This window comes from Mugil cephalus, chromosome 1 (genome assembly GCF_022458985.1).
Source record: "Mugil cephalus isolate CIBA_MC_2020 chromosome 1, CIBA_Mcephalus_1.1, whole genome shotgun sequence".
In the NCBI taxonomy this organism is placed as follows: Eukaryota; Metazoa; Chordata; class Actinopteri; order Mugiliformes; family Mugilidae; genus Mugil; species Mugil cephalus.
This window is the reverse complement of record NC_061770.1, coordinates 20,140,678-20,164,405: the sequence shown is the minus strand read 5'-3', so window position 1 is coordinate 20,164,405 and position 23,728 is coordinate 20,140,678. Positions and strand designations below refer to the sequence as shown.

Genomic DNA, 23,728 nt, shown 5'->3' with positions numbered 1-23,728 from the left:
GGTCACAAATTTCTGTGTCCATTTCCATCAAGCGTCACTGATTGTTTGCGTGGGGGTTCAAGTTCAGAGAGTATATTATAATGATAACTATTTTTTTAAATCGTACTTTCAACAACACTGAGAAATACCTTTTATGACTCTAGCTTTGCCTCATACGACATCCTAGATTATCATTTCACAACCAGACAAAAACATCATCGTCATCAGTCATGGAACAATGTTCACTTTTACTTTTTATGATCTATGGTGGTCATTACAGAGTTGGGTTTGGGGTGAATGAATATTCTGACTTTTGATGGGTATCTTTTTTTCAGAGGCCAGGATGAGTCTTCAGATGCTTAGTAGTTAATTTAGTAATTAATTTAGTAATTAATTTAAATTCAAAATCCACAACATAGAGAAGCTACGAAAAGCTGAAACTACAAATGTTTATAACTGTTGTTCAATAAAGGACCTGAAAGGCCTCATCCAAAATTATGGTTCCTATAATACATTTTAAAGTAGGAATAAAATCATCTCTATTAACAGATGTCTGCATATGAATAAGAAGCTTTCTCATGGGTATTTGTAATCTGGTAGCTACTTTACAGTAACCTTTGAAGGTCCCATATCATCATATCACAGTAATCCCTATAACCTGTGTATGAGGACTAAGAAGTTAAAAAAATTCTGTCACTTACCTCGCTTGCTTGTTCCACTATTTTAGCGAATGCGTGCTCAGACAGGTGCTTCTGAGATTTTTCCCTTCTTGATGTCATGCGGGGGAAAATATGGAAGAGTATTAGGGCCACCCAGGAAAAAAAAAATAAGAAGGAGGCAGATTTTTTTTCATCATGCACTTTGAGAAAAAAGTCAAAATTTATAACTGAAAAAAATATATATATATAAAATAATAAAATATATAAATAATCACAACACAATTTTAAATTCTTAATATTAATTATTGACCTTTATTAACTGTAACAATTAGCCTCACAGTTAGTGGAAGCTAGCGTTAGCTACATGGCAGTAACTGCAATAACACATGCAAACAACCCAAGTAACATATTCGGACACAGAATATTTTTAACTAACCATTCAGAAACGTCCTGTGGCAGCCGCAGAGTCTGAACTTCTTCAGGGACCTCTCCTTCTGGGTCAGATTCTGGTTCAAACTGGTAACGTTGAACGACAGCATCTCTACCAGCCATAGTCTGCATCATGGAGTAGGCGTGGACATACACAGCTCATTAGCATTTAAAGGTACAGACACAGAAGCAGCCCGTTCTCGGAAGAGCTCACCAGAGCAGTGGTTCTCAATTATTTTCTGTGATGCTCGGCCATATTCGGCTGCACCGAAATCCCTGAAGCACAGGCCCCTATAGGCTCCAACTCCTCATCAGATGACAGCCGGATAGAGAGGCAAAAAGACTTGGGAGTGTCTTCTTCTTTGTTCACCGCTCACAAACACACAAACGGACGCCTCACTTAAAAAGCACACAGGTTTTATTGCATATCAATTTCATGTATAAATTCTTCATAGCATTGGAAAGATTACATTTGGTATACATTGCTATTCTACAGAATTAACATCAGAGTCATATCTTTTCAATGAAATTTCTCTAAAGTACATCTGCAATAATCACAAGCATCAAAAGAACTGCAATTTCAGAATTGTTCAATATTATTCTACAATCCTTTATTGTTTTTCATTATGTCTTCTCCCACGAGTCTTTTCTATGTGTTTCAGAACCGCCTGCCCAGACACCTGTAAGGCAGTCAGAACTTGAAGTCAAACCTACTAACCTAAACCACATGTACAATAAGTGCATCTACGGATTCATTATTTATTTTATTTTATTTATTTATTTTTTTTTACCACTTTTCTTTTCTTTTTTTTTTACTCATTTTTTGATTTGATACACATTTCACAAATGGACATCATTATGACTGCTAAACACGTCATGCACAATAACTTTTTTTTTTGTTTGTTTTCAATAAACATAACAGAGGCGATATACAACTCAGATTTAAACAAAACAAGCACCATCCATTTAAACCCATATTTTTCAATGATTTTTTTTTCTTCAGACAAATGCACCATTGTTTTTCATTCTTTAAAATACTATACAGTTAAAAAGAAACAATGTATATATATATTTTTTTTTACTTTCTCCTGTAACAGCGGGGGGCAAACAGCAACCACGTTCTCTTATGCTGAAACATATTTCAGTGACCATCTGCCAGAACACTTTCTGAAGATGGCTTAATGGAATACTTCAATGCCTTCAGTTCCTTTGCTTTACACAGCGCGTACTTATTACAGTAGTCCATGACATGAATTACTACACATAGTTAACCTAAAAACTTAGTGCCCCAAGTCTTTAACGTTTTGTAACCACGAGTTGTGTTTACCATGAATGGAATCTCATTCAGTAGAATTATAAAATTAGAAAAAATGAGATGATGCAGCAGTCCCGGCGTCGCACTACCACCTGCTGTCGTGAAGAAAAAATTACAGTGCTTCTGTTAATTCTTTTCCGTCTGTGTCGAGCACAACTTGCCCATCGGTTGAACGTGAGTCTGAAAAACTGTATCGGTGATCTAAGGTGTATATATGTATAGAGAGAGAGAGAGAGAGAGAGAGACCCGAGCCTGATGGACTTACCGGCTCGGACCGATGTGTTTTTAAGTGCTAGTTTGAGAATACAGCATCAGGCGTAGCTCTGAAAGCCCCAGAATGATGGGAGGAGCAGTGATCAACAGTGCTCGCCCCCCCTGCCTCCTGCAGCTATCTACAGTAAATTCGTCATGCCCTTCACGGCGCAGTCAGACCGCATGGAATGAGTTTTCAGTAAGATCTCAGAAGAGGGAGTTTAAAGTCGAGAAACCATCAAATATTCCTGTTTGCCTCTGTCCAGAATCAACTAGACTTTTCTTTTTTTTTTTCTGTAGATGGGGACCAACCAGCAGAATAATTGATGTCCATTTTAATACTACCTGGGGTTTAGTTAGCTCTCTTCTTTTGGTTTCAGGAGTCCTCGCCTTTATTCTTCTTGCAGCGATTCTGTCATGTTCATGCAAATGTGACCATGTGTTTGAAGTTTTTTTTTTTTTTTTAAAAAAAAGGATATTCATAGATTACAGTCCATGTGTCGAATGCCAAACAGAGGGAAGAGGGAGCTTGTTTTTTTGTTGTTTTTTTTTTCAATAGTGTGACAGTGTAATGCCCTTACTCTGACATTCTTGGTGAAATGTGTCCAAGTCTGACCCTAATAATACCAATTTGAACAAGACACATTCAGCCTACTGGGTAAAACAGTCTGAATTGAAACAAAACAATGACAAAAAAAAAAAAAAAAGACTAAACACTGCAGGACATTTCAATGCCAAATAGGACCTAAAACTAACTACAGCTATCTTTCACTATAAATAAAAATAGTTCATTTCATGGGTTCTTTCCAATTTGGCACACTGACCCATCAGGACCAGAGATTCTGAATCTCCCTGCGCGCTCTGATAGGCGATCCTTCAGCAACAAGAAAAGAGGGATAAAATGACTCGTCTTCATTTTCACTCCTCCAGTCGTGACAACCAAAAATAAATACATACACACACTTCTGAAATCAAATATATAAGCGCGTAATAAGAAGGAAAAAAAAAAAAAAACGACAGCGAATGCAAGCCCCTTGGAAATGAAATGATTGTCAGAGAACAAAACATTTTCTATGGGTTATTTGGCACATACCACTCTTGCTTTTGAACATCTAGGTTATTTTGTACATCATATGACAATATCATACAAATTTGGTCCTTCTCTAAAATAATTATATTAACAATTTAGCACTGTGGTGCCTACAAGAGAAACAATACTGCGGCGTCTACGAGGAAAGAACGTAAATAAAGTTAAACGAATAACGATGAAATGATGAAAACAATAAACAAGCAGAGAAAGACTCATTCCTTTGATTTTAAATTCGTTTTCCGCGAGATCAAATTGAGTGACCAATTACAACGGCTAGTGGCCCAGGTAGCTCATTAAAAAGCACATTTGCAAATCGAACGTTGTTCTCCAAAATCATTCCAAAAAAACAAAACAAAACAAAAAAAAAATCATCAGTCTACTGGATCCGTCAGTTCTTTAAGTAACATTTAGTGCGGTGCTATTGTTGATTCTGCTGTTAGGACTGAAACAAGATCAGTCAACGGGTCACCCATGATTGGTGGTGGGTGGTCGGGCTGGGTGGGTGGGTTGGTGGGTGGGGGGTGAAACCTGGAGACAATTGTGCACACGCCCACTGTGTGTTCCTGGTGAAACGGTGTCACCTTGTGGACATGCAGTGCCAATGCAGCGCTGATGCTGCAGCGTTTGTAGCAGGCGGTGTACACGGACTTTAGAGACATGTCAGTCATTAAGTGTCTTTGCGGGAGCCGTACGCGGGGGCCTCCCTCTGTGATGCTGCAGTGAGCCTTGTGCACTCGGAGAGGATCAGAGTAATGCAGAGTTTCAATGCTATCGAGAAGCATTCATCACGTCCTTCACATCAACAGGAGCTTAGCAGTGCTTTCTCTTGGACAGAGTCTTGCAAGACCCCTAACCTAGGGACAGTCTTCCCCTCCTCTCTCATTCACACACGCTCACACAAACACACACACACAGAGAAACAAAGAAACACACACACACATATCCACACAAACTCTCTCTATCTTGAATGTATGTGACAATGAATTCTTCTCCGGCCTCCACGTCTTCCCACTCCTCATGTCCGCTCGGTCTCTTGTTTCTATCCATTTGCGAAACTAATGTTCCTCCCACTCTTCCTCCCACCTTTCTTTCTCTCTCTCTCTCTCTCTCCCTCACTCTCTCTCTCTCTCTCTCTCCCGCCTAGATGTGGTTGAGTGGGTGAAAGCTGCTCGTCTCAGACGGTCCACCTCCCATGCTCAGCCAAGCGTCCAGAGAGTTCTGGGAGGGTGCGTGCAAAGTGTTGTTCTCGGAGAGAGACAGCATCATTGCATAAGCCTGCGTGAGAAGACAAATAACTTAAAATCCATGGAAGGAAACTGCATGCTTGAAAATATCTCAACACTTCAGGGACATCTCTCTTGTCGAGGAATACTTTTAGAGTTGTGGACTTTATTTTGTGACATCGCTGACATGTTACTAAACTTAAATGATCTACAGAAAAGATAACAGAGTACAAATGAAATGTTAGTAAGACAAGCTGAAGAAGAAGATGTGGCAAGGTTGGAGAAAAGGGTGTTGCTTAGCTACATCTCCTGCAAGTATGAAAGAGTCCATCTCATCCCTAATCTCTGCATCCCGTGGATGTATTTTTCCCTTCCTCCTGTCTTATCAGAATTACGTGTCTTTCCCCTTTAGTTAACGGCCAGTAGTCACATACCTGTGTTTTAGCCTGTCTGTACAATGTCTCTTTCAATGCCTCAGACTCTAGTGAAGAGTTAAATATGTCTTTAACGTCAAAGGGTTGCTCTTCACTGGCCGCTTTACGTAAACCGTCCAGGCTCTTGGGAAAGCTGGGCAGACCCTCCAGGTCCAGGAGAGAGCCCTCCTCCTCTATACACCTGCACGCCGTGGCATGGGTGGATGGGTAAATGGATGGGGATGGAGATGGAGATGGAGATGGAGATGGAGATGTGGTGGTGGGGTGGATGGAGGGTTAATGTTATTGAAAGGGGAGGAAAGGAAATCAAAAGAGGAAGGTGATGGAAAGATGATGTGACGGAAAAGAGAAAAGGAGAGGTAAGATTAATAAAAGGGAAGAGAAGAAAAAAGTCCAGAAGAATAGGAGAAGATTCGGATTTGTTTAGTTGAGCGAAGATTTTATTTTTTTTTTCTGTCCAATCCATCAATCTATCTGTTTGTTTTTCCCAGTAAAGGTTTAGTAGAATAAAAAAATGTATAGATGGAATATCTGGTGAACATTTGCTGTGGTTGCTAACCTGATCAGGCATAACATTATGACCACCACCTTCTGAGGGTGGTCCCGTTGTGTCTGGCAGCAGAATGTTATTAGTTTGTACAGGTTGAGGGGTGGGGCCTCCGTGGATCATCCCACAGATACTTGATCAGTTTGGGATCTAGTTAATTTGGAGGCCAGGTCAACACCTTGTGCTGTTTTTTCATATTTGTTTTGAGTTGTTCCTAAACTCTTTTGTGTGTGTGCACGTGTCACTGCTCTGGGGTGGGGGCGTCTAAGTCTAAGCAACATCCGCATGAATGAATGCCAGGTTCAAAAGTTTGTCACGAGACGGCCAATGACATTCGATTCTCCTGTCGGTGGTCATAATGTTATGCCTGATCGGCGCATACGATTCCCTGCGTAGTCAACAGGGTGAGTTACCTGCGAGTGTGTTCATAGCTCATAGCTAGTGGAGCTGCCTCCGTCTCTTCCTCTTCCTCGTCCTCCTCATACACCCCTGTCGTGACGGGGGACGGGGACTCGGGCGCCTCGTCGTGCGACTTCTCCGTCAGGCTGCCTTCCTCCTCCTCCTCGTCGTCGCCCTCCACCTCCTCCTCCTCCTCCTCCAGCCCCTGCAGCCCCAGCTTGGAGTTGGACAAGCTGTGGCTGGGTGGGCGTTCCTCGTGAGGCTGCTCTGACCTGGACACGGATCAGATGTCAAAGCAGAGTGGAAACATCAGCGACGTTGCAGATAGAGTGCACTCCACTTAAAACGGTATCTGTTCAGTCTGCAGCGATGCATTTTCCTTTTGGAAAATCCGTAGCGAGGAGCAAGAGGTTTCCAAAACTGTGATGGCAGGTTGAAGTTAATGGCAGTGTAAACCAGGCAATCAGGTGGAGTCCGAGCCAAAAGACACAAATCATTTGAATTATGGGTAGTGTAGTAGCCAGGGAGAGTGAGGAGAAGGAGATGTGGAGGAACCGAGGGGGAATATATGTCTGGATTTGTATTCATTTTACACAAACTGTTTATTATAAGTAATTTTAAATCGCTTTTTATTGTTTGCCAACAATGATCAAAATGTGAGAAGGGTTTACTGTAGCATTAGCGTCACGTCCAGACTGCAGCTGGGTGGCTGTTACCATTTCCTAACCATCTGAAGGCATGACTCATCACGAGCAGAGAGGGAAACATAAATAATCCGACGACAGCATGTGCAGTCCGACTCCAGTGTCCACACAAACAACACGGGCGATGACAGTGCGCCCCGAGCGCTTTTCAAACGGCCCACGGATGATTAATTGGCCCCGGCTCCTCGCAAACAGAGCGGGGAGATGGTTCACCTCAGACCTCAGACCTCCACCTCCACCTCCACCTCCACCTCCACCTCCACCTCCACCTCCACCTCCACCTCCACCTCCGCCCGCACGGCCGCCGACGGTGGGGCGCAGTTCGCGCGACCGGAGGGGAGGGGAGGCCGCCGCCGCGGCCGCGGCCCCGGCTGCAAACAGGCTATCAGCACACCACCATTATGACCTGCCATCTGTACATTTTCCAGCCTGCAACTCCCCCCCTCCTCCCCCTCATCACCCCCAGACCACGATGTCATGGCTCATGATATCATTTCCTTTGGGATGGCAAATTTACCCCTTCCATTTTTTTTTGCCACTCAGCGGACATTTATCAAATCAGACAGGGTTACCTCTGGGACGGGCTGCGCAGGGACAGGATTGGGTCACACAGAGTGGGTGGGTGAATGCCGGTAGTGGGACTTTCTGTGGAGGGGAGTGGGAGGGGGGGTTTCTTCTCTTTCAATCTAGATTAAATATCACCATAATCAAATTGCAGAGCTGGTTGGCGGGGGAAAAGGTCCATGCCTGCAGACGGAGAAAGAAGCGTAGCTCTGACGGAGGGGGCCCTGGGTTTTGTCATTTAGTCTAAACACGTCAGTCGGGTGTTTGTGTTAGCGGGCGGGGGGTATGGGTACAGCGGGTGTAAGGGGGGAAGAGCTCAATCATCAGTGGATCTCCTAGATAAATGCCTCAACCTGAGTCCCCCTCGGGGTCCAGACTGCCAGCTATTGGAGCCCGAGCCCAGACGTGGACCCAGCTCCAACTGCAGCCGTATCCAAATCACAAAGCTCAAGCCACGGTCTGGGATTATGGAGACAGATACCTCTTAGTTCTGGAAATATCTTCGTGTCTGTACCCTCTTAACTTTTATTGTTTGTAAAACTTCCCACCCTCACGAATCCCCCCGGCTTGGAAACAGGTCAACATTTGTATGGGAACACAACAGCTACCAGGGACCCGTATTTTGACTGGCTGTGATGCTGAAAAAAAAAAAAAAAAAGCAGTTGTGAAGAAGGAGAAACTATGTAGCGAGGGCAGTTAAGAGTCATTACAGATAGTCATCCGTGAATGTGTGTTTGTGCTTAGTGTTTGACTTCAGTCAGTCAGAGGGAGAATAAACAGCGGGCTGTCTGGTGGGAGGACAGAAAGCATAACACTTAGTCTGAATTACAGATATTAAAATGTCAGGCTGGCTTGTTGTGGATGAGACTCAGTATTGATCCCAGATGGCAGAGGGGCTAAATTGCCACTGGGTCTGCTGGCCATAATGAGTGTTGACAAGAGGGAGGTGGTGGGGTAGGGGAGCGGGTGGGAGGGGGGGGAGGCGGGGGTTGGAAGAAGAGGCAGACAGAAAGTGAGACTACCAGAAAGGAATTCACATCAAGAATGAGAAGGAAAGATGAAGAGTGTGTACAGTCAAGGAAAGAGGGTGAACCACTGACTGAGACAGGGAAAAAACATTTTTATTTTCCAGTGCCCTCTTCTTGTCTGAAACCTGTGGAGCTTGGCGCAGACTGAGCAACTCACACTTAAAGCCTTTCACGACTTAAAGCACGAAGCCGACCTTTTCATCCACAGACTCCGCTTATAAATAGACCAAGCATTTCTTCTTTTTTTAATCATTTTACAAACAAGTTCTGTGTTTTTTTTTTTTTTTTTTCTGGAGAGTCTAGAAAAATGCAACACAGACAGGATGATCACTCTCCTGCTAGCGTTACTGGCAAGCACAGCAATTAACCAACAGAGAGGCAATCAGTCGGTATAAATTGCCGTCCTGCACAAAGACTCTAATGCGGTTTTAAACGTCGCTGAAATTAATCAAGCTGGAAAGATGCTGAAGGTTAAAAATGGACTCGTGTCGGGGGAGGGGGTACGCACAAGTTTACGAGCGGTGTCTCAACCCCATTATGCAACGAGGCTGCGTAGGCTTATGAAATTGAGAGATCAGAAACGTCTGTGCAGAATTATATACACCTTTTATGAATTTGGACTGAGATTCCAAACTAAATGTAAATGTCACAAATTCTACTCAGCTCAGATTTTCCGGAGTGTGCACAGTGAAGTTGAAAAGTCCCAGAGAAGTTATATTAACTAAATTTGACTTTTTTTTTAAAGGAAGGAGAGAGGGGAAAAAAGTGGATGCTTTTGAAACAGTAAGAGAAAGACAAAAAATATGAAAGAGAGCTTTGAAATGTTTTATCTTTGTCTGTCTTTCTTTAGTTATCAGTAGTGTGTAGCTCTTGCTGGGGAGTAGTTAAGCCACTAGAGGGCACTGTGCACCAAGTGTTAGGATGCATGCTGTTGATTTCTGGAAGTGAAGAATAAAACTGTTCATATCAGTTCAACTATTATTTTGTGAGTCTTCCTGCATTCCCATCTCAGCTACATAGGACTAACTGTCCTGATAAGGGGAGATGTACCACAGAGTTTTTGAGAACATTTGACCATTTCTTTCTACTTTAGTTCAGGCTTAGTGTTGGATTTAGGATGAGGCCGGGGTGAGAATTAGAGATTGGCACAAGCGGCGAAGAGTTATCCTTAGGGATCGAAGGCAATCCCCGAAGGTCTTTGCTAGAATCACAATATAAATGAGATCCGTGTGAGTTTGATTTCCTCTTACCTTTTATCCGTGGAGCTGGAGGCCTGGTTCATCTCACTGTTGGAAATGAAGTTGCGGATTTCAGAGAAGTACGAGTCCTCCTTCTCGTCTAAAAGTGCATGATTGTCTGGCTCGGAGTTTGGCGAGGAGATGGTGGTTCCTAAGTTGGAAAGCATCCCGGACTGTTGGCTCACTGTCGGAGGAAAGCATGCAGACATCCATGTGCGTGAACACACCAGTCACACACACGCACGCACGCACCAACACACAACCAAACACGCGCATGATTAGTTTGATAATCATCAGACACACATAATAATAATAAATTATTCCGCCATATATCATCATTACATCAAAGACCTATGCATCTTTCTAGGGAAAACTATGAGAAAACAGGATGACAGATTTAGATGAATAGAAAAATGTGCATGGATAAAAAAAAAAAGAAGGAACACTGCAAATTGATGTCAGGAAGTCTTGTGTTCTTATGTTTTCCTACATAACCTTCCTGTGAAAGGCATGAAGAGACAAATATATTTAAAGTGTTTATCTCAGTTACTGTAACTTTTAGTGTAAAAATGGTCTTTTATATACTTTCAGTTATTCACTTAATGCAAAAAATAAATAAATTGTCTATTTAATAATTGAAGCGCAGACGTTGAAGTTCATGGTCTGCGTCTGAGCACTGAAGCAGAGGGGGCAGACCACTATCCCGCCATCCTGAAAACTAAACTAAAATCACAAAAGGAGCATCAGATGCTATCCTTTACATAGTTATCTGAAATGTACTGTTTGTTACTTAAGACTTTTAGACTATCAGAGTGTATCTCTTACGCAACATCCTCCGTCTTAATGGTGCTGATTACAAATGCTCTTTACTGGCAGCACCCAGCTCAACGTACACTCACACGAGCGCGACTCTTCCACGGTCCTCTACTGTTGGCCAGTGTGTAATCAAACCCGATATTTACGTTGGGCCTCGTCATTAAACAGCGTTTATGGGTTTAGGTAAAGTCATTTTCCCATCTCGTTGCATTATTTCGGCTCTTTCTTTCTTTTTCTGAAGACTTTATAACATCACTCTTGGATGACTCACATTTGTATTTGGGGAGAAATTACAGAGTCATTTACAAAATGCAAGAACAGTTGTGTTTGTGTTCTTGAATAAAGGATAATAGACGCCAAATATAAAGTTTTACCAGCATAAGCCAATCAGTGTTTTAAAGCTGTACCTTGGTTCAAAGCTTAAGGAGATAAGATCAGAAATGTTGAAAACAAGACATCTTAGACGCTGCCTGTCCTGAAATCTCCCCTTATTAACATTCTTTTGTCAAACAATGGCAATCTTTGACATTTGATCAATTTAGTTTGTGTGCTAGTCCTGTCAGAGACATTTACAGCTTCATTGTTAAATAAGGGGGGAACAGAGGAGGCCGCCTTGTTTCATCATCGTGTTTTAAAAGTGTTCCCACAATTGTTAAGCGTGGATCGCTTCCATGTGAACACTCAGATACACAAATATTGAGTTCAAAACGTTTTTTTTTTTTTTGTTCTATCCATATTCAGTGGCAAACTTCCATTGCGGCGCACAAGCCCACAGTTTCTTTGGAAATGCAGCAGAAAAGGCAAGTGGGAATCCTTTAACACAGCAGTTTTCCCTCTTAAAATCAATTCAACCTAAACGCTTATAGTGGTGATGATTTAAAATTTCACACGTGGGTAATGCAAGATATTCCCCAACTAAACAGTCCCCGTTTAATAACTACATTTCACGCATGGCACATCGGCTACAGAGAAAACAGCGGTAGATGTGGCAAACTGACCAGGAATGTTCTCATGCTCGTGCTTCTTGAGATGGCGGTCGAGGTTGGTTTGCTGACCGAAGCAGCGGTTGCACAGGTGACACTTGAAGGGCTTCTCCTTGTTATGGATATTGCGGACGTGACGTTGGAGATTGGATGAGATGCTGAATGAGCGGTCACAGTATTTACACCTGCCGAAGGGGGAAAAGGGGGATGTAAATGTGGGTTGATAGAGCAGCGGCGCGAGCAGTGGCTTTCCTCGTAAAGAGAGATTTATTAACCACCCGCTGAGGCGAGCAAGAGGCCGATTAAGGCTCACTTTATTTCTCTTTGTGCACCATTTAAAATAAAATTAAGAAGTACTCCTGTATTGTTTAATTTCAAAAATCAGTATAATGTCTGTCAGTCAAAGGGATGAGCAATCAAAGACTGGATTTGAACAGAATACCTGTAGGGCTGCTCCCCTGTGTGTGTTCGCAAGTGTCTGGTGAGGTTTGCTGAACGGGGGAAGATTTTCCCACAGTACCTGAAGGGGAGAAAGGACCGCAAAGGTGGTTAGTATCGCAAACAATAAGTTTACGGGAACAGAATATTGTGCTGGGAGTAACATCACTAACCTGCAGGCGTAGCGCTCCTTGCCCTTGCGAAGGATGGCCTCAGAGAGGGACGGTGGTGGTGAGCGAAAGTTGAACAGTGGATGGGCCGAGTGTTGCAGCGAATTGGGCGGTGCGTCCAGTTTTAGAGCACCAAAGCTCTCCAGCTTCTCTGTCATATTCTCCATGGCTGACATCTGAGTAGATGGTAAAAATATTAAAAAAAATAGGTCGGGGATGGCTTATATTAGATATTTTGAGGAGAAACAAGAAATTCTTGATCCCAGGGGAAGACCTGGGGTTTAGTATTAAGGGTTTATTTAGAAACGCTGGCTCATTTAGTCCTATGTGGATGCACACGTATGTGTCTGTGAATTGGAAAGAGACAAGAAAGCACTGAAAACAAAGAAACAATGTCAAACAAAAAAAACACACACACAAAAAAAAACAGGGAGCAAGGGAACGTAACAGAGAGCGGAAGCTTTGAGGAAGCAGTATATCAGAGGTTAACCTTGTTGTTTGTGCTAAAAGCAAGTCACCTCTTTGACCTATAACACATTCACAAATGCTCAAGTACCTTTCTGCCAGTAACCCCCTCCGCAAGTCTGCTTCAACCGGCGCTTTGTTCTCTACCTCTTACCTCCTCTAGCCAACAGTGCAGTTGCAAGCCAGCAAACTGGCTAAATGAGGCATTCAAGAGCCACGATTGGAGCAGCACAATATAGTTTGTGATACCCCCAACTGATAGCTGCTTCCCTTCCCCTAGAAGCATGTGAACAAAGGGGGGCAGTCATGTAGGAGTTTATTTGCCAAAAACAGCTTACATCCTTCCTTTTTTAGTGAATACGGGACGGGAGAGACACAGGGACAGACACTCCGTCTCGATGTGTTTATTCGCTGTCTGAGAACGGGTGCAGGGGGAGTAGGGAGATTCCGTCATGAGACTGAATTAGAGGTGGCATTGTGTTTGGATCACTGGGAAGATCACAGCTGAGACACCCTGTTATGAGAGGGGTTTTTTTTGTTTTTACATGGGAGCCAGTGAAAACTTCATCTGGAGGATATTAATCAATTATCAGATGGTGGCTTCAAAGGGAGCTAAGGGAAAGATTAGATCGTTATCATCCGTGGCCCAGAGATGAATAATACAGGGGGAATGAAGCACAGAAAAGGTGCCACTCATTTTTCTTGCAATTTACGTTGAGAAAAGTCTATGATAGCTAAAGGCATAATTACACACATATGCATGATGCCATAATGCAAATACTTGTTCATGTGTACATTTATCTGGCTGCATATGCACCAGATGTGTGTATTGCAAAGTCACGGTTGATAGAGGACACAGATTTCCAGGTCAGATTAAACTGTTTCCCCAACGAGAGCCCCCCATTCTCCTGGACACAAACACAGGATGTCCTTGATGGACACGGTGCTATTATCTAGCCAGCCAGCCAGCCACAGAGAAAAAAAAAAATCTTGGAGGGGGTTGAGTTATTAGCTGGCCTGTGGGCTCCCAGTACATAAAACAATGCCACAACTAAGATTAGCGTGGCCAAGAGAGGCAGTTTGTTACAATTCAAACGGTTATTATTCTCTCCTTTATTAATACTATCATTGCTTGTAATCAAGATTTGCAAAGGTGGGGAAGGTCTGGGGACAGTTAAACAATGTGACTGATTATCAAAGGGCCTGCGATAAGAGACTGTGTCTTCTGAAAAAGGTAGAACCGACGAGGTACACAGGCGCCATTCAGTAAACAAAGGAAGAAATCATACAGAACCCTTGAGAAAATAACATCAACACTGTGGAATGATGGCGCGTAGGGTCCTATCAATTCAGGTTGCAGTAGCGTGGGAGGCAGGGCTGAAGTATTTTCACATAATACATGGTTTGAAAATAATAGTCAATACCATCTGGGAATAATCAGCTTGTATGCAATACCTGGAGGTCAATTCCCCTGTTTGGTGTTCCCTTGCCGTAGTTTTTGTTCAAACTGCATGTACCATTTACTGTTTGTGCCTAAGATTGCCCCAAGTGAGTTATGTCTGAGTGCTGTGAGTCTACCTGTGGATGGAAGAGTGGGGGTGAGGGCCTGAGGAACTTCTCCTTGAGAGCTCCTACAGGGTCGAGTAGCTTCCTCTTCTCCACCCTGCTGGACCAACAACGAGGCAGAGGGTTACGTACCAAGGTCAGTGTTAATCTAAAACATGACGCCGACACACTTCACACAATCCTTAATTTCGGTCATGCAGAAGTAGCAGTTTCTGGTCTAATCGGGGCAGAAATACCTGTATATGGGGTCCATGAAGAATGCTGAGGGCTTGGCGTAGTGCAGCGGGGGAGGCTGGTGTGGCTGTGCTTGGGACTGCTGGTGCTGGGTTATGGAGGATTGGTGCAACGACTGGGAATGGGGGTGTGGAAACCCAGACGGGGTTTCATCCTTGATGACCCCCTTTCCAACACCATAGATGTGGTTCTTTCGATTTTGCGGCTCAGGTGGCACACCATTATGACTTCCTCGGCTTCTGCTGCCAATGCTGAGGTCCAGTGGCTGTTCTTCACTGCTAGATACTGCTAAAGGTCCACTACTGCTGCCAGTACTACTGTTGGGGTTTGAGGGGTTGGCTGGGGTTGGTGGAGTTAACTTGGCCTCCTTGGATTTTGTGGTTAGGTCAAATGGTGACTCTGCTGTGGAAGCAGGAGCTGCTGGAGAGCTAGAAACCATCTTGTGCAGCTGTTCGCGAGGTGACTTGGGCTCTGCCTTGAAGAACATACCAGGATTGAGAGCGCCTCGATCAGCACTGAATGGATAGAGGGAGTTGTGGAAGTTGGGAAGGATCTGGAAGGGAAACATGGAATGATAGGGCAGTGGACCCATCTTCTTCTCCTGATGAAGTCCAATCAAGCCTGGACCAAAATATTTCTCAGCGATAGAAGCAATAGCTTTGATGGAATCAGTGGCGGCTGAGTTGGCATTGGTGGTGGGCGGGAGGGCTTGCTCATCAGGTGGAGGGAAGAAGGAGTGCTGGGATGATGCGGAACCAAGAAATGGACGATCAATAGAGAAGTTCCCTGAACTAGACATGGCTGATATCAATGCACTGTTAGTGTCTTCTAACTGGTGGGCTTCTTGACTTGATACGGTGCCAGATGGCTTCCTTCTTTTGCCACTTCGCTCGCGTTCACTCTCTCCTTCGCTCTCCAGGTCAGAACCATCACCCGAAGCAGTACCAGTGGTGGTGTCCAAATCTGTCCCGCTTGTGGTATTAACGTCTTCAAGGTCACTACCATCAGACATGTCTGCCATCTTAGATTTTGGCTTGGCTTCTCCGCTAGAAGACAAATCTAGTTTGTTCTCCTTCCCTTTGTCTTCCAGCTGACTCAAATTGTTAACCCCATTGCTGTTTGTGGAGCTAACCAAGGACAGCGGAGGTGCATCTAAGGGACTCTGAGGCAGCTTCACCTCTTGACTGCCGCCGCCCAGTGGGCTCTTTAACAACGAACTAGCCGGTAATAAAGGTGGTCGTGGATACAGTGATGGGGGAAAGATACCTGGGAAACCATGTGGGAGGGAAGGGAAGCCATGGGGTCCTGTGGAGAATGCCAAGCCTGCGTGAGGGTGAGGTCGGGAGGGAAAGTAGTCAGTGAAGCCTAATCCTGACTGGTTTAGACCTGAAAGATGGGGATGGTGGGACTTGGCCTTGGCCATGATGGGGCTGGAGCTCATTGGGATGCCAGGGTTGAACATCCCTGCTGGAGAGCCGTAATGGTTTTTGCCCTCACAGAAGCGACGATGCTTGTTGAGGGAGGAGGTAGTGCTGAACAATTGCCCACAGTCCTTGCACTTGATCTGGGTGCGGCAGTCAGCATGCATACGCTTGTGGCGGCAGAGGTTGGAGAACTGGGTGTAGGATTTGTGGCACACCTCGCCTGGGGGAGCAAAAAGACGCAGCCCATCAGGGCCTGGTTAAACCCATTTTAACACTGTCTCTAACTCTGTATACCAAACAGCAACAGAAATACAGACATCTAGATAACGAACAAACTGCTTTCTATGGACAAAATCATGAAGCTCATACTGTGAAGTCTTTGATCCTGAATAATAAATAATTCTGCAACAGCTTATCTTAACCTCTTTTTCATTGTTGTAGAAATAAACAAAGTGAAACTGTGTCATGATGTTTTAAGTTTGACAAAAACTACCTTTTTAAGTGAACATTTCAAATTCACAGCAACACAAATATGATCCTTGGACAAGTGAGATTGGACTATGAGGAAGACATAAGGGTTAAAGTAAATAAAGGGATCGTCATGAATAAGGCGATCATTAACTTTCAAAGCCCTTACTTACAGATAAAGGGTTTGACACTGCTGTGGATGTGCTTATGCTGCTTGAGGCCTGACGAGGTGGCAAAGGTCTTGCCACATTCAGGACACGTGTGAGCACGTGCCCCCACGTGCTGGGAGCGGATGTGGCGCTGGAGGTTGCTGGGATCTGTGAACACCTGAAATTTAAAAATAACCATATAAAACACAACGCACATCATGAGTAACAATGCAAAATATAAATGCATCACCATCCTTAGCACTGTTAAGGACATGTTTATTTGTCTTTGCGTTCTTTATTTAAGATATTATGTACTTTCAGAATTTCATATCATGTAATGAAGCTTAAAATCCAAAACAGATAAAGCCTGTGTGTTCTGTGCACAACTTACGTGCCGGGTATGCTGTACCTTATCACAGTTTTCACACTCAAAGCGCTTGCCGCTGTCATGTGACATCTGGTGACGGATGAGGTTGGACTTCCAGTTGAAGGCTTTGGGGCACTGGTCACACTTGTATTCCCTCTCCTCTGTGTGGACTATCATGTGTTGGCCCAGACTTTATAAAGAGAGGCATCGGTGAATTCCATGAACTATTAAAGGAACACTCCTCACAAACTAAATAAGTGGACAGCAGTGCAGTGATAATAGCGTCCAAGTGTCTGCATACCTGTACTCATTTGGGAAGATCTTCTCACAGTCTTTACACTCGTGGATGGGCTCGTCGCTGTCCTCTCGTTCCTGCTTGAAGTCCTCTCTCAGCGTGTCAAAGATGGAACCGGCACTGGAGCACGAGTACTTCTGATGCCGCCGCAGCTCAAGCGTCGAGGAGAACAACTCATCACAGTCTTCACAGCGGTACATCTGCTCGTCTGCAAGCAAGCACGCGCATACGTTTGTATAGCCATCGCTCAGCTCACGTAAATATCGTTTTTTTAGCACGTATTCGATATTGAACATCAAATATTTACAAGGTTTTGGGTTTGATATGAGTCGTTCTACAATGAAAGGAACTGCGCAGATGTTTTTATACGCTTTTTCCATTTTAACCATTCATTAAAAAGTAAATAACGCAACTGCAAATTACACACATAACAAAATAACCCAGAGAAATGAAGAGTAAATAACTTCACCAACTTCACATAAACCAATGGTGGATTTCTGGACTAGGATAAAAAAGAGAGACTTCAAGCACATTTTTCACGCAACTTTCATTGTTATTAGATGATATTTAATGGCATACTGGTATTTATTCATCAGAGTTGAGGCTGTGCAGTAAATGAGTGTGGCATAGAAACTAATGGTTACTTTTACTTAACAAGAAACATAATCTATTCCTACTTTGTGTTTCAGCTACAGCTAAACAGACTGGTTTTACAAATGGTAGAAGCCATTGACATCCACATAAAATGGAAATCAATTAGCAGTGAAATGTAGCCTTCATTAGCACAGTTAATTACTTGTTAAAGCAAGTGTTTTCTTGAGACTCGAGGTTTAATAGCACGCAGGGGAAACAATAGGGCCCTGCCTTCCCCTTCCATGTTGATAACCTTTACAATACTTCTCACCACCAAGGTCAAATGCATAAAACTCAGACCAGCTTTTTCAATAGCAAGTTCCTGAGTCGCAAGCCAAGTTCAACAGCTCAGGGGAAAGCCCGCTGGAGCGTGCATGCATAAGTGTGGTTGTGTTTGTGTGGATATTTTCCAAAATGAGCCACAAGGAACAGAAGCAAAGCAGGGGCAAGGTGGCGCCAACCCCATGGTGATTTCAGCGCCAACCTGCCGTACCCTCTTTGCCATGACCCTCGCAGCCAACACTTGACTCGGCCCCCCCAGGTGTCCCAACACGCCGTGCACACCCATCCATCAACTCCAGCTGCACTAAATGAGTTTATCCAAAATGACTTACAGTGCATGGCTCACCTGTTTTCTACTGCATGTGACCGTTTATCCAGCTGGAACTTCTTGGACACATTAAAAGGGCATTAGCCTAGCAACATCAATGTGTCTAACCTTGGGGAGTAGAATAAATGACCTTATAGTCAACGGACCATTACACTGAGCTCAAACAGTAAACTAACTAGTTTACTTTGACATCAGTGTGTGCACGTAATTTACTCAGAGCCAGTATTTTACTTTGAGAGGGTTGGTTATGTGTGTTTTTGTCTGCCACCTTTAAGTACGGGAAATGTTTTTGGAGAAAAAAAAGATGTGGTTCATATGCCCCTACGATAAATGTTGACGAACTTAATTGGGGGGAAAGCATCTCTGCGTGTAAAGGGTACTTGGAAACCACTCCGGTAACAGGAAGGTTTGAGAAATAAAAGGAAAGGTGTGAGAGGTCAGTCAGGTGTATAGGTATGTGAGGATGCACATATACTTGCGCGTGCATATCAGCGGGTCTGTGTTTATGCAGTTAGTCTGGTCTGGGGATGGGTGGGGAGGTGTGTGTGTGTGCGTGTCTCTGTGTGTGTGTACGTGTGTGTGTGTGTGTGTGTGAGGGGGGGTTATAAAGTGGAGACTAATAGCTCTCTGGGAGACGAAGGGAGGCACAATTATGTGCAGTTTAGCAGCTAATCTGGGAGCATGGGTGAAGTCTCAGGGGACTCCTCAAGTCCTCTACTTCAAATTCCTTCTCCGATAAGCCTGACTCAGAGAGCTGGGCTGCACTGCCAAGCTCCCGCTCAACCCTGCTACCTTTCTGTCTCTCACTCGCGCTCTTTTCCTCACAAATGCACAGAGACAAGAACACAAAGCAGACACTATCATCCCCTCAGTGGGTGGACTTCGTCTTTCTTTGTTCTCCCGTTCTCTGTTTTTCTGTCTTTCTCACTCAAAAATCAGCATCTTCAAACAGCATTCTAACTGCAATGCTCATTTTCTATCTGCCTTCATCCTTCTCTCTCACAAACCCAAATACTTTGGCTCTGACACACACATTTTGGCAGGTGGAATTTTTCTCTTTCTGCCTCCTTCTCATTGCATTTCACGTGCATACATACCCAAATGAACTGAACAAATCATTTATAAGTCTGCTCCATTTTCAAACGCACTCCCGCAACACACAGATCTGCTTCTTTTCAATAAGCACGCTGGCTTTGAGCTTCTGCTCCCTCATGTTCCTCTGGCATGGAGGCCCCTGCATAAACTGTGCATCAAGTGGTTGAACTGCAGAACATCTCACGAACAGCTTGTTCTCCCTCAACCATTTTATAATCAATGACAAGGAACAGTAATCAGATATTTTTCTTTTTCATTCGTGGTTCCAGCAAGACTGGAAACACACTTAAAAAAAAACAACGTTACCTGACAACAGCACATCACCACAATAAGTCCAAGATGTTTAAAAAAAAAAAAAAAAAAAACGCAGCGGAACCACGGCCTCTTTTCCGCTTAAGTGGAGTTTGAAAGAAAGTCCCCAGATCTACAGTGAACAGCTGTCCAAGTTAGATTGGGAGATAAAATATTGGACATATTCGGGCCGACTTATGGAGGCACGACTGAAAGGTAGCGAAGTGCAGTGAATCAGGTTACCCGCCGAGGGGACCAGGGTGGGAGACAGCATCTATAGATGTGACGCGATGCGAGTCTACCTAAGAGTAGCGAGGCGCAGAGGCGCACACCATACCCGTGATCTTGAAATACAGAAATAATTAAAGCTGTTTAGAGAAACATTAAACACAACATAAATAGGTTTGATATTGCTATCATTATTATTTTTTTTTCTAAACCCTGGAGTCCCGGAGGATTTAATCACTAGACGCGCGTCAAATCTGCATTTGACGCACCAGGAGACGAGCTAAAGACAGAATGACTGCACCGAAAAACATAATAAAATAACAAAAATATATATTTTTTTTTTACAATAGAAAAAAACATATTTTTCTATTGTCTGTTTTTGTTAACATAATAGTAGACTCTTGAGCTAAAACAAAAAGAGCTGCATTGGAATTCTCTGTTCAAAGATATTCACGTCTGAATTAGTAACTATATTAAATAAGCAATTCAATTTTATTATAATGTTCTGATGTCAGTGTACAAGGTATTTGTACAATATTGTTTTGCGGTGTATTAAAGAACTAAAATATCCGACATCCGATTTGATGGCTATCGCGCAGCGACTTGTGTAACGTGCCCCCCGAAATAAAAAGGTTTTTAATATACCTCCCCTCATTACCCCGCCTTGCGCGGCTTTTCTTTTCTTTGCTCCCATAATGTGTACTTAATGATATGCATGACTGCTGTATAAGTTCTGTTTGATCCCAGCTTTCCTTTAACAAAAGATTTCTACTCGCATTGGATGGAATATGACAAGTGCCAATTGACGCCCTGATGCAGTGTTTCAGGAAAAAAAGAGGCCCCATTGCATCGGTGCATTGTACAAAGCACACAATTCAGACCAGGGCTCTTATAAGTATATCCTTCGTTACTGGCAGGCCCATTTTAAATGACAAGTCCAAAGAGGCATTCAATCTCATGCGGGATTCAGTTCCATCCTGGAAATTTATGGTTGGAATAATTCACATTTCTCGTGGAGGAGGAAAAAAAAAAAAAAGAACTTGGATGGTGTCTTTTTCAAGCCGTTATTGGGGCTGTTGGCCGCGAAAGCAGCACAGGATGCAGGTTGGAGTTTGTTTAAAATGTGCGCTAATGACGCGCATTAATCTTACCTTGTAGGTTGGGTGCCATGGATCCCTCGGGGAAAATACCGTCCTTCATATACACTAAAAGCTCCTCCCCTGCCTCAATGTCCCGGACAGCTTTATAATAAAACTGAGGAGAGAGAAAGAGAGAGGGAAAGAAAGAGGGAGACTTTAACTTAAGGTCATGATAGATTTAATAAGCCTGGGCCCCATAAATTTATTGTGCAGTTAAAGGAAGGGCCTGTGTTGGGAGTGATAAACTTAGGAAATTATGATGACTCCTGGTAAGAAAAACAACAACAACAACCAAATGATTGTCTAAAACAAGACACATTATTTAAAGACTGATGGACATATTTTGTTCAGGAAAAAAAGAAAAAACAATATCCCTTCTGATTACAATAAAAACGTGTCCACCGGAGATTATTTTAATATATTGTACAACAATCTTTTATGTATCATTTACTTTAACTCAATGTCATAAACACATACAGATTAATTTCACCCTATAAATCACTTAAAGTGAAACTAAAATGGATCCGCGCTCCTACACAAACACACAACACAAACGTTTTTTTCTTCTTCTTCTTCTTTAAATAATAATAATAAGGGCAGAAGAAATCAAGACTTCACAAATGTCTTTCTGGGAGAAAAATGGTAAGTGAAGCCAAAATAAACAAACATCTCAGCTGCTCTAGCACTTTTTTCCTTAAACTTAGCCTACAGCTGCAGCAAACCTAGAAATCAAGCCTGTGCACAACAAATCATTTTATTGAGGGAATTCGACTCTTGACTCAAAGGACAACGATCCTTTTTTTTTTTTCTTTTTTTTGCCATAAGATAATAGGAGAATTAAAATGATGACTGACTTCGAGGCCATGCGGAGCCGAGGCCTGTCCCGGGTTTGCGCAACATCTGTGAACCAACCAGCTCATGCAGCACATGCATAATGTAACCTTTAGAAAATCCACGGTCGGAATTAACATTCATGTTTTTGCATTCGAATAAAAACCACAGATTCAACGATGTCAGAATGAGCCACAACCGCAAAGAAGCGCTTCGGAACGAATGCAGAAGACGAGATGTCTGAACGCATGGGGGCGCTCTGTACCAACCGGACAATGTCACCACAGCGAGGAGGGCAGAGTCCACTCTTTCATACGCACACAGACGCACTGACGGGCAGGAGAAACTATAACTTCAAGACTAAGCGCTCTTCAGAAAGAAGAGAAGCCGAGGAGCAAAGGCCTAAAATCAATTAAAACAACACGTAGGACAAATTTTCTATTAATTTTTAATCTATTCTGATTATTGTTATCGTCATTATTATTGTTATCATTATTATTATTATTATTTACAACAATTAGACGACACTGCTGCAGCCTCTATACACTTTTTTTTTTTTTTTATCAGCCTGACCTTTCTTTTCTCCGTGAGTCGGAAGAGTTGAGAAAGTTGCGCGGCGCTGCGGAGAGCCTCCAGCTGCAGAAGCACTTCAGTCCCGGTGGAGTTGGCGACGCAACCCATAGTAGGTCTACCGGAGAGGGAGAACAGGGAGCGGGGCGCCGGAGCGGACAGGGCCGGGTGGAAGGGTTCGCGGGGGCGGCCGGCAGAGCTGCGGACGGTCGGCGAGTCTTTCCCTGCGGCTGGATAAAGTCCGACGCTCCTCTGCTGCGCTACTCTCTAATCTAGTCACCGAGCGCGTCTTTGATGATGATGATGAGTCTGTCTCTCTCTTTCTCTCCCTCTCTCTCTCTCTCTCTGACTCTCTCTCTCTCATTAGTGATTCCCTATTGCCCCTTGGTGCTCTCTCGGTTACCCGTCGGCCACTCCTCCTCGTCTTATCTCCAGCCAAAAGGATTGAGGGATCTGCGGCGCAGACCCCTCCCCGCATCTCCGTTCCCAGCCGCCGCTTTCGGCCGCTTGATAAATCTATTATTGATGTAAATAATGGATAAAGCAGCCTGACAGACTTGCACTCACTCCATCAGTCACTCTATCACTCATAGCACAGACACACGCACATATACATATACACAAAAATAGGCCTGTACAAATAGGCCTTTTAAATGTTTTGTCCGGGGTGGATTATTTCGTTCACATTCTGCTCCAAACATGATTCGAATTAAAAGTCGTTTGAAATAAATTAGAGCAAAATACAAGCTTGATGCTATTTTAAGTTATATTATTGTTGTTGTTATTATTATCATTATTATTGTTATTATTATTATTTGATTACTATAATATATTTTTATATTTAATCATAACCAGGCTGCTTTTTTAAAAAAACTATCACTATTGTCTAATTCTTCTCAATAATTGGAATATTTTTAGAAGGAAAAACACGAAAAACAACTCAATTTAACTACCTCATGTGTAATATATCCTGCAATCTATTTATTTAATTTTCTTTTTTATATTTAAGCTAAAAAAACTATTTAAGCAAATTAAGCTTTTTTTTTATACAAGCTTAATTTGTGATATTAATGACGCAGCTTCCTCCTCCTCCTC

The 23,728-nt window shown here is 43.2% G+C and overlaps 1 protein-coding gene across 4 annotated transcripts in view; it reads right to left on the bottom strand.

Moving 5' to 3' along the window:
- Positions 1-1,467: 1,467 nt before the first annotated feature.
- Positions 1,468-23,728, bottom strand: part of prdm16 (PR domain containing 16) — a 173,258-nt gene continuing 150,997 nt past the window's right edge. Inside the window, exons 1-14 of one of the 4 annotated variants that reach the window (XM_047579043.1) lie at positions 22,637-23,406; positions 21,245-21,347; positions 17,243-17,444; positions 16,966-17,131; positions 16,599-16,752; positions 14,536-16,210; positions 14,312-14,399; positions 12,272-12,444; positions 12,103-12,180; positions 11,676-11,845; positions 9,874-10,045; positions 6,342-6,599; positions 5,382-5,562; positions 1,468-4,999 (exon numbers count right to left, since the gene is read on the bottom strand). In XM_047579043.1, coding sequence (XP_047434999.1) covers positions 4,865-4,999; positions 5,382-5,562; positions 6,342-6,599; positions 9,874-10,045; positions 11,676-11,845; positions 12,103-12,180; positions 12,272-12,444; positions 14,312-14,399; positions 14,536-16,210; positions 16,599-16,752; positions 16,966-17,131; positions 17,243-17,444; positions 21,245-21,347; positions 22,637-22,744 — 3,663 coding nt within the window. In that variant the 5' untranslated portion in view covers positions 22,745-23,406 and the 3' untranslated portion in view covers positions 1,468-4,864. Of the gene's footprint in view, positions 5,000-5,381; positions 5,563-6,341; positions 6,600-9,873; positions 10,046-11,675; positions 11,846-12,102; positions 12,181-12,271; positions 12,445-14,311; positions 14,400-14,535; positions 16,211-16,598; positions 16,753-16,965; positions 17,132-17,242; positions 17,445-21,244; positions 21,348-22,636; positions 23,407-23,728 lie in introns of those variants that run through there. The other 3 variants (XM_047579019.1, XM_047579026.1, XM_047579035.1) reach the window with 3 other exon arrangements.